This window comes from Echeneis naucrates, chromosome 4 (assembly GCF_900963305.1).
Source record: "Echeneis naucrates chromosome 4, fEcheNa1.1, whole genome shotgun sequence".
Lineage (NCBI taxonomy): Eukaryota > Metazoa > Chordata > Actinopteri > Carangiformes > Echeneidae > Echeneis > Echeneis naucrates.
Window position 1 is genome coordinate 21,894,213 of NC_042514.1, and position 14,348 is coordinate 21,908,560.

A 14,348-nucleotide genomic window follows, 5' to 3' on the forward strand; every position below is an offset into this window, starting at 1 on the left:
TGGAGTCAAAAGTGTCTTCTTTAAGATGTATGTGCAGCTCTTAGGTTTACCCACGATGACCACAATTACAAACTTCTTTTTTTTTTTTTTAATCTCTCTGACACCGAGACGTTAAAGAATATGAAGAAGAAGAAGATGCCTTGGAGATCAGTGCATTTGTAGTTTTAAACAGCTGTAGTACATAAAATGTCAAGAAGATGGAGCTTGTGACGGAAGCTCCATGAACTCAACTGCTTTGCATGAAATATAATTTCCTGTTAATGTGGTTTAGTTTAGGTTTACTCTTCTTTTTTTTTTGTAAGAATTTTGGTTTTACCATGAGCTTCACAATTAATTCATTCATTAATTTTGTGTTTTGTTTTTTTTTTTTTGAAGATTTTGAAGATTTTTTCATTAAATTGTTGTGTTTAACTAAAAGGCTGTTTAGAGGCAATGTGCTGTAATAATTGTCACTTTTAAAAGCCGAGTCTCTTCTCCAGCTCTCTGCAGGAAGTTTCAACATTGTAATGGTCTAAATGAAGGTTTAGACTTCACTTGGTTGATTTGTTCAGCAGGATGTTTTTTTTTTTTTTTTACCGTTTTAAAAATTTGTTTTAATTTTAATTATTGAGGGTTTACTTTTTTTATATCAAATATTCCTGTCACTGTAAAGCCTCTTCATCTTTCTGCAGTTACTGACTGGAGATAGAAGTGTGACTTGGTAGGAATATTGTCATTCTAAAGGCGAATTATTAGACTCCTTGCCAAGTCTTTTTTTTTTTTCATTCCCATATCTGCAGTGACATCAATCTGTTGTCATGCCAATCTGCAGTGACATCAGCTGAAAGAGCTGGCTCAACTCTCCTCTGAATCCCTGAAAATGTTTAACTCTTGCTTTGTCTCTACAAAAGTGCCTTTAACACTCCTCTTCTCCCTGAATATAACACATTTTATCCTCAGGGTCAATCTGACCCCAGGGATATACACCTCCAGAAAATGATTTCAGTTACATTATTGGCCAATTTTTTTTATTATAATTTTTTTTAATCAGGCACATTTATTCATTGAATACATAAGTAATCCTTTGATAATGAAACCTACTAACATATTTCCTATAGTGCCACCATCAGGCCAAACTTTCCAAGTAGCAAGAATGTCTCTTGAAAAGATTTCATCTGAATCTTTTAAAATTTACTGACCACATTAATGTCCACAAAAAGATGAAACCTATTGGTTTTGGTGACCCCATGAACTTTCATTTACTCATTTCTATTGTTTTTGTTTACGTTTTTAGTAACAAATGTGGTCAGTCACCACAAAGTGTCACTCACTCCTCTCCTTCTTATCTGGGTTTGGGAATGACAGTGGCTTCTTTTTTTTTCGGGGAGGGGACACAAATTTAGAGCAGAATTTTCCCAACTCAAACATATACATTTTCAAACTTTTAGTAGAATTTGTAAAGTTAGAACATGAGAACACTGGTCAGAACATGAAACAGTTTTTATTTATAATGTGGGGAGCCAATCCCAGCCAATGTTCCAGGTGAGGGCGGGGTACACCCTGGAGAGGTCACCAGTCTATCAGGGGGTCAACACACAGAGACAGACAGAACAACAATTATTCACACTCAAACTCAGACCTATGGACAATTTAGAGTCACCAATTAACCCAAGCGTGATGTCTTTGGACGGTGGGAGAAAACCCATGAAGGCACGGGGAGAACATGACCTTCACAGAGAAAGGCCCCAGGCCTGGGAATCAAACCCACAACAGTAAGGCAGCAGTCTAACTGTTATGCCGCCGTACTTAATTGCAGACATACAGTATTTCTTGCATTGAGCACAGGTCATACTCGTCTTTGAATCCTTTTTGGTGGGACGACCTGGCCCCTGCCACATTACCTGCCTGGTTTGTGCCATTCGAGATGTTGGGGTTCCTCACCAGGGCACAAGATGTGAAACCGCGATCTCATGTAATGTTATGCACATGCTGTCCTTCAGCCATGCCAAGCACAACCCTTGTGCCCTGACTTTTTCAGGTGCTTCCTCAGGGGATTTTCCTGTGTAAACCTGCATATTTCAGACAAAACTGGACTGTGCATCACATGCTGCCAAAATTTTGATGCTTTATTTGGCAGGTTTGCTCAGCACATGTTGTCAGAATGGACACAGCCCTTTAAACGCAACCGAGTAATCATCAAAAGTCACCATGAGAAGTATCGAAGTTCCCTTGGGAATTACACTTTCCCTGCCCCTTTGACATGTACCAACTCAAAAGTATCAGTTCTGTACCTGCAGGTGTTGGGATGTGCGGTGTTACACACAGCTAAAACAGCTTGAGGTCAAACTGACTCCAGAGGACCACCGATATGTGCAACATGTCTACAGCAAATGGAAAAAGTATCATAATGATAATTTCATGCTAAATCTGAATTATGAACCCAAAAATTACAATGAACTACAACTTTTTGAATGATAAACATTGAATGGGATCAAATTGAAGGTTGAAAAGAGGGTTAAGCACAAAAAAAGAACTTTAACTTATGATGATTTGAAAGAAATGAAAAGTTGTCTTTTTATTTCAAAATGAAACAGTAAAGTAAGAAAAAGCATTTAACAAAGTGGTTTCATAATGTTTGAGACTTAATCAGTATGTCAAACCTGGAAGCCTTCAAAGTACTAACTTTGAAGTACTAACTCTCTGCGAAAGAGTAGCACAACATGAGTTTGACCGGTGTTTTTAATAAGGCAGCGCTGCAGTAGGTCAGTGTACAGTACACTTTCGCATTTACACAGTGATGAATATGCTTTTGTTTCTTTGTTGGCGGAAAAAGAGGAAAATTACTGCACAGTGAAAACAGCAAACAACAAATAAGGAAAACGTATGATCATTATTTGTGATAATAATAATAGAAATCCTCTGTTGGAGTCAAATTTTGAGTTTTGCCATCAGCTGTTTGAATACAATCACATGATGAATACTATTTTAGTTGTTTGCATTGCTTTCGCATTTCGATTGCATGAATTCTAATACATTTTACCTTATTAATTTAACTTACCTTAGAATTTTATTTGCCTCATTTTATCTCCTCGACTACTATGTCATTTTGATGGAAAACACAAAATTATTTTGTTCCAACAAACTTTAATCTCACCTTCTTTTTTTTCGTTTACAAGAACAGCTTTAATTTTTACAATTCAAACAATACTTGAAAACCTCAAAAAGAGCCTTCTGTCTAAATTAAAACAAAGTTTTTTCTTGACCTTGTGAACAGTACTTTACAAACAACTATTTCACCACAAGATCTTTTGTTTAATCAGCTAGCATAATCACATCAGCTGAATCAACAAATTGATTTTTACCAGTTGCCAAATAGCTTTAAATTATATTCAATCTGTGCCATCAATGAAAATGTTCTTACAATATTTTCTTTTGTCAATTAGGAATTTCTCCAGTTTCTAAACACAATACCTTTCTCAGATGCTAGTGATAAATGTAATACTTTTTCCATTTGGACTTTGAGCCAGCAAGCAATTTAATGAAGGATATTGTGATGATGATTTCATATTGTAATAAAAATATTGTCACCACCAATACATAAAAAAATGTAAATTAAAATTTTTGTAACTTAGATCAAGAGGAACTGAGACTAAATTTGGTCCAAATTCAGGTTTACTGTGAGCAAGAATCTACAAGGGGCAAAGAGAGAAAAAGAAGAGCTGACTGGAAACTGTCTCATTCTGACATCTTGGTGTGTCCATCAGCAATCTAGCCTTCAATAATACCAGTGCAAATCCAACAGCAGTCCTGTCTAACTTCTGTTGTTTTTAATTTTTTTGGTGGAGGTGTTGTTCTGTAGATTTAACCACAAACATTAAGACAATCTCACCAACTAGTGAGCATGAATTCAGTTGATGTACTCATTAATTATTTCCTTTATTGTCAATGTGGGAGTTGGAGCCTTATATTGCCAGTACTCTGTTGATGTCAAAGATGTTGCTATTATTATGAGAATAAATAATTATTTGAACCTGATATTTTGAACTATGAAGTAGTTAGCTGAAGTGTTTGAGAGGTCTGTAGCCAACCTTTGTGACTAAATAAACTGCAGTTTAGATGTGCCAGACAGAAACAAGCTGCCAGTGTTGTATCTAGTAAATGGAGTTTTCTGTGGTCTGTGGTCATTAAAAAAAAAAGAAAAAAGAAAAAAGAAAGAAAAACTCTCCGCTGTGATTGTTCTAATGTTTTCACTCTAATTGTTATTATTACTATTTTTTTAAATGGTGATCATGTTTGCTAAAAGTGTAAAGCCTCCTGTGATGCCTGTACTCTAACTGGCTGATGCATGCATGTAAAATCATTTTGATCTCATTTGACCGGCACATGTAATCTCAAAGGAGGGATGAGCCTTCGGGCCATTAAGAGAATCTGAGCTGTGTCCTTGTTTTTGAATCCCCTGGAACGAGTGGATGAGGCAGTTAATAAGGCAGAACACCGATACTGGATTTCAACTGTGAACTATTGATCTAATTGTAGCTCCATTTCCATCAGGAGCCGTCAAATACTTTTCCTTTGAATGTTAATCTTCTCAGACAGGAGGAAAAGAAAAGTGCCAAAACAAATTTTGGTTTTTACTGGAAAGCATGAAAACTGGTTTAAATGTCTTTTTTGAGCTTTTTGATTGTGGTTATCTTTATGGAATTGTTTTGTAATACCAATTGCCTGTTTAAATCATTTAGAGGTGGGGTGGAGATGGAGTCAGAGTGGGGCCTTGGCAGTTTGTATACTGATGGCTGAATGTAAAAGTACCTTCAAACACTGTTCTGTGAGCCTGCTTTTTTTCTTGAGTTTGGTCTGTTTGAACGTTTTGTTTTTTGTTTTTTTCATACATTATCAACAATAAATGTTTCTAACTTTTTGGCTCAATGGATGTTGTGAGTCAATGTCAACCAAAATCAGCCCAAATAACAAAACACCAAAGCAGTGGTTTGTATTATGTCGTAAACTGGAAACCTGCAAGAGAAACATCTACAAACATTTTTTCAAGTAAGAAACAAGAAACAGCATGTTTGCTGTCAATGCTGAAACTGTAAACAGGTATAATCTATAAAGCGCAGACGGACTCTCTTCTCTGCTGCACAATATCATATTAAATAGCTTTTTTTTGGTCATTTAGCACAAACTTTCTGTCACATCTGTCACAACACAGAGGCAATAGGTTATACCACATATAGCATCGCAATCCTCAATACATGATTTTGGAATGAACCTGAATTGCAGACAGACACTGAGTTAAACTGTATGATAAAGGCACTGTAGCGTTCTGTAGCTGAATTATGTTGATTAAGTTTTACTCTAACGGACAATATACAGTATATCTGTACATATGTATTTACAGTATTTAAATACCTGCTAAACACTAAACAAGGTAAAACACAGAAAAAACATGAGTTCATTTCAAAAGCTCTCAGTCACATTGTCCTCAGACATGTTCTGGATTAGTAATATCATTAGATTCCATACAGGCAAATATTATGACAACAAAGATCAAAAACATAAATAGCAACATTTTAAACATTTATATATTGTTTGATTTTGTGTGATTTTTATATTTTTCAGTCTGATATAAATCTATACGGCAAAGTCATAAAATACATGTAAACCAGTTTAGGTAAGCTAACGTTCACAAACAAATAAAAAAAAACAACCACAGCAGCCTGGCTTTTACAGTGTAGTGCTCCAGATGTGTGCTAGTGCACTGTGCAACATGTTGCGTGCAGATGTGAAATATTTTCTATTATATAAGACATTAAAATTGTAATATTCATAACAAATCTCTCTGTTATGTGATCATGGAACAGTTGATGCCCAATGTTCATGGAACCATGTGGTGTATCAGTAACAGCAGGAGCAACAACTTAACGTGAAGCCAAGCTGTAACAAATCACGTATCAAGTATCTAAAAGAAATTAATCAATTGCTAAATTAAAGCTAAAATATTTTCCTTTCAGGGCTGTAGTGACTTTATTTCTGGCAAGTCACTGAAATAGGTGATGGAAAAGTAAACTTGATGTGGATTTGTAGTTTTTATTCATTTGTATTTTTATTTATAAACGTAAGATAAAAATCAGCCTTTCTGCTGTTATTTTTATAGGAGAAATTAATAATCCATCCCTAATCCTCAGAACAAAGCTTCACAGAGATGAAATATATTCTTTTAGCTGAAGTTTTTAAGAATGCGGCTAGAGTGCATCTTTGTATCTATGTATCTTACTATGTGGGTGGCCCAAGCATCTGGGGCCAACGAAGTGGGCAAATTCACCACGTCTGTTGTGTCCTGATCATCGCTCTCCTATGTCACACAAAACATAGTGAAAATACATTAGAAATCTGAAAATTTACACATTTTATCACAAGAGGAAGCAGCAAAAGCCACATGAGGAATCATTCATTCTGTGCATTCATTCAAATCCAATAATACATTTTTTAAAAAGCGTGTTGAAGCCACGTACTGAGAGTGATATCATTGTGTTTGGAAAACAGAACAGAACAGAAATTATACAGTGGCTGCATAAAAATGTGGAGGAGGTCCCCCAAAGCAAAACCACCAGACTAAATGTGTTTACTTCAGCATGTTTTTGGTGAATATACTGAATATATTTCTATGAGATGCTGGCCTCATGAGCAGTATGGCCTCGGGTCAGTTTGTTGTGAAAAGTTTACACAGGTTGGGCCCACGGGAGATTTTGCAAACCTTCAGTACCTGACAGAGATAAGCCTCCAATGTTCTGCAGCTTGATGCTCTACTCTTTGTTCAGGGCGCCGTCTGAACAAAAAAGAACAAACGCAGCCCAACACTCCTCACACAGTGGAGACATTGTTGGGTGTGGCGGCAGGTGCAAGGGCAGACATCTCTGAGCCTGGCTGATCTTTGGAGCTGGATTTGTCCAGGACTGAGATCTGGGTGAATGTGCTGCTCTCTGTGAACAACATCCGCCGTCGTTTACTGTAGTGCAGGTAGCTCTGACTCTGCCACTTCCAAAACCTCTTCTTCAGTTCTGCTTGCACCTACACACACACACACACACACACACACACACACATAGAGTTAAAACACACTCAATCCTTTTCCATCCACAGATCCTTTCACTTAGTTTACCTGATAAGGGTTAGGTAAGGGGTAAGGGTCTCTCATCACCCTCTTTTATTTGAATGGTCTCATCTGTTTGAGCATTTTTATTAGTATGTGTGTGTGTGTCTTTGAAAGTGCTGCATTTAAACACATCCTGACACATAAACCATTGGAGGGTCCTGTATTGCCACAATGAAGAGATGTTCAAAACACTAGCTGCTTGAAACTGCTTCACCAGATAACAATTACAAAAGGTGATCAGAGAACGAAGATGAGTTTTCTTTGTGTCACATAAAATGTCCTGAGAAACTTAAAACGTGCCTCAAATAATAAATATCAAATCTACAATATTGTCAAATGGCTGAAACATTCAAAAGCCGTTATATTGTTATCTTTGGCTCTCTTCGACAAATCAGCTCATATTGATCACGTCATGATGAGTCTTTAGTAGATCTGTATCAGTTACATACCTCACCATTCAGGAAACAGTAGAGTAGGGCCACAACAAATCCCTGCAGAGGAGTAAACATTTAAAATTATATCTTTGATCAATTGGATATCCTGTGGACTATCATGTGTCTGTTCTATGTGTTTTACCTGAAAGGATCCCAAACCGAGCTCAATGAAGAGTCGGGCTGCTGTCCCCGTATTTTCTGGCAGGAAGGCAAACACCATGTAGTGCATCCCGAACAGAGGGATGAGAAGCAAAGTGGATTTGGCCAGTCTCCTGTACACACACATTACAGAGCACCAGACTAGGTTTGGTGTGTCCTTTCCAAATGTGTTGTGTGGAGAAACTCACTTGAAGTGACTGGTGTCGTTGCCTCCAACAGCAGGAGACCTCAGCTTCTGGACCAGTATACGGATCACATTGATGAAGATGATGAAGTTTACCTGCATGGAATGGACAAAAATGCCCAGAGTTGTGTTTGGATTTAATCATTTGTCAAATCAGTCATCTGCCAAAATATCACAAGGTGCAACGTTAAAGATAATTTGTGCCAAATCCAAGAGTTTTGTGATTTCACCACAATCTTCACCTTCGCAATCACAATTTCCTTGTCATTACTGTGACACAAAAAAAAACATCCAAAAAGAAAAATAGACAGAGAGCACGTCTGGATTCAGGTGAGGATAAAATTCCAGACAGATGGGAGACTTCACTCAACCTTAATTTAAAGTTCATTAGCTGCTCTCTGCAATTTGTTTGTGATGATTTTTAAAAGCAGCATGTAATAAATCTTCATACTGCTCTTCATGCGGCTGCCTCGTTATCAGGGGAAAAGTGCTCTTCAAACTAATGAGGGGATGAACAGCAAGTAAACACTTCAAAGATAGGAAATAAAGCAAAGACTGCCGCTAAACAAACACTCAGAGATAAGAGTCTTTGGGAAACAAACGGTGTTCTTTCACTTAGATGGACAATTCTAATTCTTCACTAGCTTTTCTCATTTGCCCTGAAGTAAACCTGCTGATGGGTTTGGTCTGTCCCCTCCATGATGCTGAGACCGGGACTATGTGGGTCCAGACTATCTGTTGCAGGACTGTTGAAGAAAAAACTGACATGATGGGAAAACATCTGCTTGTAGGTACAGTTTTTTTACAGGGTCTGAACTCTGGTTGTATCTGCTGTATTTATTTATTTTGAACAAGGATTTTATTGTCCTTGTAATTGTGTTATTGCTAATGCTAACGCAAGATAAGTCTCTCTGATGGCGTCAGCAGTCACAGTGCAGGCCCAGTCCAAGATTTAGGACTCTGTAATTCCCCAGTGGCTCCCACTGTATCAGCTCACCAGTAGTGATGCAGTTATTGGGGCTTTTATGATCCACCAGATGAAGGCCACATCTGTGTCATCCCAGCACCTGAGACACACAACAGGTAATGATGAGATAAACAATGCAGCCACAGAAGTACAATATTGTACATCTCAGTTGCACAGAACTAACGACTGCTCAGAATGCGACCATGGTCTGTGCAGCTGTAATAAAACTATATCCATTAAACATCCAAAGTCTCAACATTATCACATTACACAAGTTTCGATCAAACAGGGAATTTCCTAAAATGGGATTAAAAAAAAACAAACAACAAAAAAAAAAAACAACATTTAGCAGCAAGACTAAAGCTGCATCAACCTCAAGTTAACATACCCTGTGGTGTTAAACTGTTAGGGACAAACTCAGACACCAAAAATTTTAAATTAAATCAATAATAAATAAAATCTGATCAAAAAAGTGGATTGCTTCTTTTGAACAGAGCTGATTGTGAGCTGTGGGTTGTCGTACAGAAATGGTCTGATCTGCAGATTGTGTTTTTGTGAAACTCATTTACTGACAGCAGGTCACGCTTTCATCTCACAGCACAGTGACGTCACCAAGGCTGTACCCATTTTGTGTTTTCCGCCGCTAAAGGAGGCCTAGTTGTATGTTTTATCTTGTGATCATGAGGTGGTTTGCTGTGATACAAGCTCACCCCCGGTTGTCGTAGAAGTTTCTAGTGAGGATCCATGCTGTTATGATCGTTGTCGGGACACCTGGGAGACACAAACTCACAATAAAAGAAGCTCAACATGTGACAGGCAAATGAAGTGAAACTGAAATAAATGGGAAAGTGAGGACACCCACCCCAACCGATGAGAATGTACCACCAGAAGTATTTCTTCTGGAAGACGAAGGTAAGAGCCAGGAGCGTCTGCAGGTACATCCCCTCCACCAGCAGCCAGAAATAGTTTGCGAGGATGCTGAACTGGAAGAAGGCCACAGCTGATTTGCATGACGTCTGCAAGCGAAAGCCACAAGCGTCACGTTAGTCCAAACAGGTCATATATAATAGAAACAGCCTTTCCCATCCATTTATGGTAGTTGTTGATCATTGCTGTCGTTTCCATCCCACGTCGACATCAGTAATGATGGTACGTCTGACAGCAAAGTAGATAAGCCTGGTGTTAGTGTCCCACCTCTCGTATTTACCGCAGAGCTTCTCTGCTCACTCACTTCACAAACATATTAAGCATTTTGAGTTACACCGAAACACAATAAAAATTCATAAAAAAACCTGCCGTTTTCACATCTGCGTCACAACCACAAAGTGATGCAGCCTCTGGCAGTTGTCGCTGGTCAGTGAATAGCTGCAGTAATTGATTAATAATAAATAGATTTTCCAACTAATTTCTGTTTTCCAGCTGCTTTTACTATTCATTCATCTTCTGCTACTTATCCGTTTTCCGGTCGCAGGGATGCTGGAGCCAATCCCAGCTCACACTGGGCGAGGGCAGTGTACATGCTGGACAGGTCACCAGTCCATTGCAGGGCCAACACATAAGAGACAGACAGACAAACAGCCGTTCACTGTTATACACATGGGCAGTTTGGAGTCACCAATTAACCCAAAAAACCCAAAAAACCCAAAAACCGTGCCTGAGGAAACCAGCACAAGAGGGGAGAACATGCAAACTCCACACAGAAAGGCACAAAGTCTTTCAAATCAAACCCACGACCCTAAAGCTGGAAGGCAACAGCGCAAACCACTTTGCCCTGCTGCCCTACCTGCATCATCCTGGTTTTATTTCGACAAAAATATGTAATGCCAGCTCTAATGGAGCATGAGAGCTTCCCCTTCATCCTCTCATTGTTTCCTCCCTCTATTTCTGCCTCACTTCCCCTCTAATTGAAACACAGCATTGTGTTGATGTTGCACAACACGTTCCTTTCATTTATTCCTTCACTCTTTTCTTCATTGCCTTCCAACTTTTCCCATTTCCTCCAACCTGCGCACTTCTTCTTCATTTATTTTTTTTCTGCAGTAAGGATAAGAAGGCGCCATAAGTGTTTTTCTTGGCAGCCTGACGCTGCTCTTAAGTAACGGAAATTACTCCTATAAATATAGAGACCTTAATAGAGCTGGGTGGATTAACACTCACAGTCGACATAAAACAGTGGTCCAGGTTCTCATCAGAAAAAAGGACGCCATCTTTAATAAAGACAGCACTGGCTCTCAGGATGAAGGAGAGGAACAGGTTGATGTGGATGTAGTTTCTGGTGCAGTGAAACTTCCTGTACAGAAGAAAAAAATGTGACAAGGTTTGAGTGCAACAAAATGATGTGAAACTCTTTTGGACAGAAGAAATTACAACTCCACCTGAAGATTGTGAAGACAAATATAGCTGAGATGAGTGAGATGAGGGAGGTGGCGTAGCCAGCAGTGTAGACCTGCTTGAAGTTGGAGAAGTATGTTGTCTGAAACGGACAAAAGAAGAGAGAGTAAAAAGTTTTATACCACAATTAAATTTGATTATGTTGTTCCCGTGGATGGTGACAGTTGAGAGGTGCTGTTATATTTTTATCTCCCAGTGTACAAAATGTTAGCGCTCAATCCAAAATGATCACTCAGTTGAGCAGCGCTGCCGTCATTTACTCTCAGACAGCTACTTTCAACCTGACCAGATAAGACCAGATCTGCCCTCAAGCCTTCATGGTTAAACAGTTGGTCTGCGCTGTCTCTTGGTGGGTCTCAACCTTGTAATACAAAAAAAAAATAAAAAAAATAAAAAAATGACAAGGTTCGTGCTGAAAGACAGGGCTGTCTGTCATCTTTTTGACATCTACCTCCGATTCTGTTTCTTCATCCTCAGCGAACTCACAGGCCTTCTCATAGGATGGGTAGGGGTCGGACCATCCTTCCTCAGTGCAGTTCCTGTAGATGTAACCTGAACACACACATTTACTTGTCAGTGACAAAGAAAGAAGACTCACCAAAAAACAGGATTCCCAGAAGGGCTGAGGACGTTTGAGGGATGTGGTACTTCTCTCAGAAGAAGTTGGGTAAATAAATGAGCGACAGACACAAGTGTTTGAGCGAGCAACGCTGCAGGAACCTCAGCCTATTAGCGCAGGAAAATAAACAGAGACACTGACGTTTCCTCTCTTCACTGGTTTTAGGCGGCAAACTCGGTTTTATGGACTCTGGCTCTTGTTGTTCTCCTCAAGTCAGTGAATCAATTCACCAGAATGATCTGATTCAGTACTGTTTCCGGTGAGCCACCAACTTGTCTTGTGTATTTAGCAGAAGCCAACCAGAGGACTCATAAGATCCGGGTTAATGAAGACCTCAGACTTGTGATCCGTGATTCAGTACAAAGATTGGAATCATTAACCTGGGTGACTGAAGAACCCAGCAGCTCTAGTTTTTAGGACAGATGCACATTAGTGACAAGTCCCCTGCTAGATTTCCAGGGCTGCCATTAAAGAAGTTATTGATCTGACGATGCTCTGTTCTGGATTTGAAACATTTGGGATGAACTGGAACAATGACTGAATCAGACCTGATCAACCAACATCATCATCACACCTCAGTGATGCTGCAATGACTGAGTGGGAGTAAATCCCTTCAGTCAGGTTCACCATCTGTTGCAAAGACTGAAACCGGAGGATTGGGGGCTTGTTAGAGCAGCGCACATGGCCCACAAGGTGCCACTGTGGGGAATTAGGTTCACTTCAACATGCTTTTTATTTGCCCCATTAGGAAAGCAAATAGAACACAAACAGCTTGCAGACACAAAACAATTTGAAAGAATCTGCTCCACCATATCTGTCGACAGAGGGCTTGGGGAAATTCTCCTCCATACAACTAAGATATGTTTCTCACCATGCCTTTTAAAAAAAGTCTCTAAACCTACAGATGACTTTTCTTTGTTGGCACCATTGCTGACTGTGAACATGCCCAAATAGAAACTGCTTAAACCAATATGAAATAACTATGGTGAACAAAAAGACTCCAACGGAAAGAAGAGATTCAGAGAAGGAAGTTTGTTTTCACAATGTCAGAACAACAAACACACACACACACACACAAAAGAAAAGAACAAAACTAAACTACCACTTAACTACCACCACAAAAGAAAAAATACTGTTCATGTTGGACTCCATGCCAGTCTCAAAACAGGAGAAAATAGATTCTGTCAGTCAGTCAAGGTGGCAATGGGAGGCTGAAGAGAAGCCCACAGAGTAAGCAACGTACAGACACCTGAGGAGGCGTTACAGCTTTTTCCCAGTTTGGTGTGGGGGATCTTGACTGGTCTGGATCTCAAACCATCCTAAATCCCCAAGAACTCTGGGACATTGGCTGTTATGAGGTCATAAATGAGGTCAGACCAATTGAGTGCAGGACACATAAGAGTCCCACTAGCTTAGATGTCACCTGGATCAACAAGTTCCATATAAGATGGGGATATTATATACTGTATAACCTCCAGTTTGTGTGAGCTAAGCCCTGAAATGACAATTATGTCACGACACACACTGATTATTCTACAGTAACACATCCAACATCAGATACACTGTGACATCTAATTAATGTGCCGCAAAAATATGCATCCTTCCTGATGAACTTTCCCTTTGATGCTGACAAATAATACTACGAATGAAATTGCTCATCACACACCTCCCCACCCCACACCACTCCCGATACAATAAACACACAAATATACAATTATGAACACAAACTGGTGGTTTCCCAGAGGAGCAGCAACAGTGCTGCTCTTCATTAGGAACTTGTGCTCTGCGCTGAAGCTCCATCTGCCTGTTAATGACGTAAGACACAGCTCCAGTGAAGGAGACACATGTTAGACACACGTGAACACAACACAAGAACACAACTGCTGAGGTGATACTGTAGAATATGAGTACACAACATGAAGCCTAACTAGAGTTGATATGAGACAAACAATCAAAGGATTCTTGGAAAATCGCACTAACCCACTCAGCAGGAAACGGGGTGGCTAAACCACAAGGGCCCCCACTGATCAGAGGCCCCATAAACTTGGCCATGGACAGCCAATGCTTGAAGAGGATAAAAGGGAAAAGCAACAGAGAATAATCGCCTTTTCCCCAGTGAGCTCAGTCTGTACACACCAAAGTACATACTCCAGCAGCTGAGAGGGAGCACACAATAAAGTGTCACGCTCCCCCTCTTTGTTCGAGCCACAGTGTGCCACTTATGAGACTTCCTCACCTGTCTCCAGTCAGATTATTATTTTTTTTTTTTACACTTTTTACCCTTTTTTCATTTTTCAGATTAATCGATTTGAATTGATGAAAAAATATATTCAATTATACTTTTCCTGAATCTAAGCTTCGTTTACCTAATTTCACTGCTGCTAAACTTTGGATCCACTGTCATGTTTCCCATGGATGCCTATTGTGACACACATGACGCCAGGATAGCCACAAATAACTTG

The 14,348-nt window shown here is 39.4% G+C and overlaps 1 protein-coding gene across 1 annotated transcript in view; it reads right to left on the bottom strand.

Annotated features, from left to right (window-relative positions):
- Positions 1–6,840: 6,840 nt before the first annotated feature.
- The window catches only part of ghrhrb (growth hormone releasing hormone receptor b), a 34,056-nt gene continuing 26,548 nt past the window's right edge, over positions 6,841–14,348 (bottom strand). Inside the window, exons 4-13 of the mRNA XM_029500234.1 lie at positions 11,719–11,819; positions 11,252–11,349; positions 11,034–11,166; positions 9,739–9,892; positions 9,587–9,647; positions 8,907–8,976; positions 7,914–8,005; positions 7,709–7,838; positions 7,582–7,623; positions 6,841–7,047 (exon numbers count right to left, since the gene is read on the bottom strand). Of these exons, the coding sequence (XP_029356094.1) occupies positions 6,841–7,047; positions 7,582–7,623; positions 7,709–7,838; positions 7,914–8,005; positions 8,907–8,976; positions 9,587–9,647; positions 9,739–9,892; positions 11,034–11,166; positions 11,252–11,349; positions 11,719–11,819 (1,088 nt within the window). The remainder of the gene's footprint in view (positions 7,048–7,581; positions 7,624–7,708; positions 7,839–7,913; positions 8,006–8,906; positions 8,977–9,586; positions 9,648–9,738; positions 9,893–11,033; positions 11,167–11,251; positions 11,350–11,718; positions 11,820–14,348) is intronic.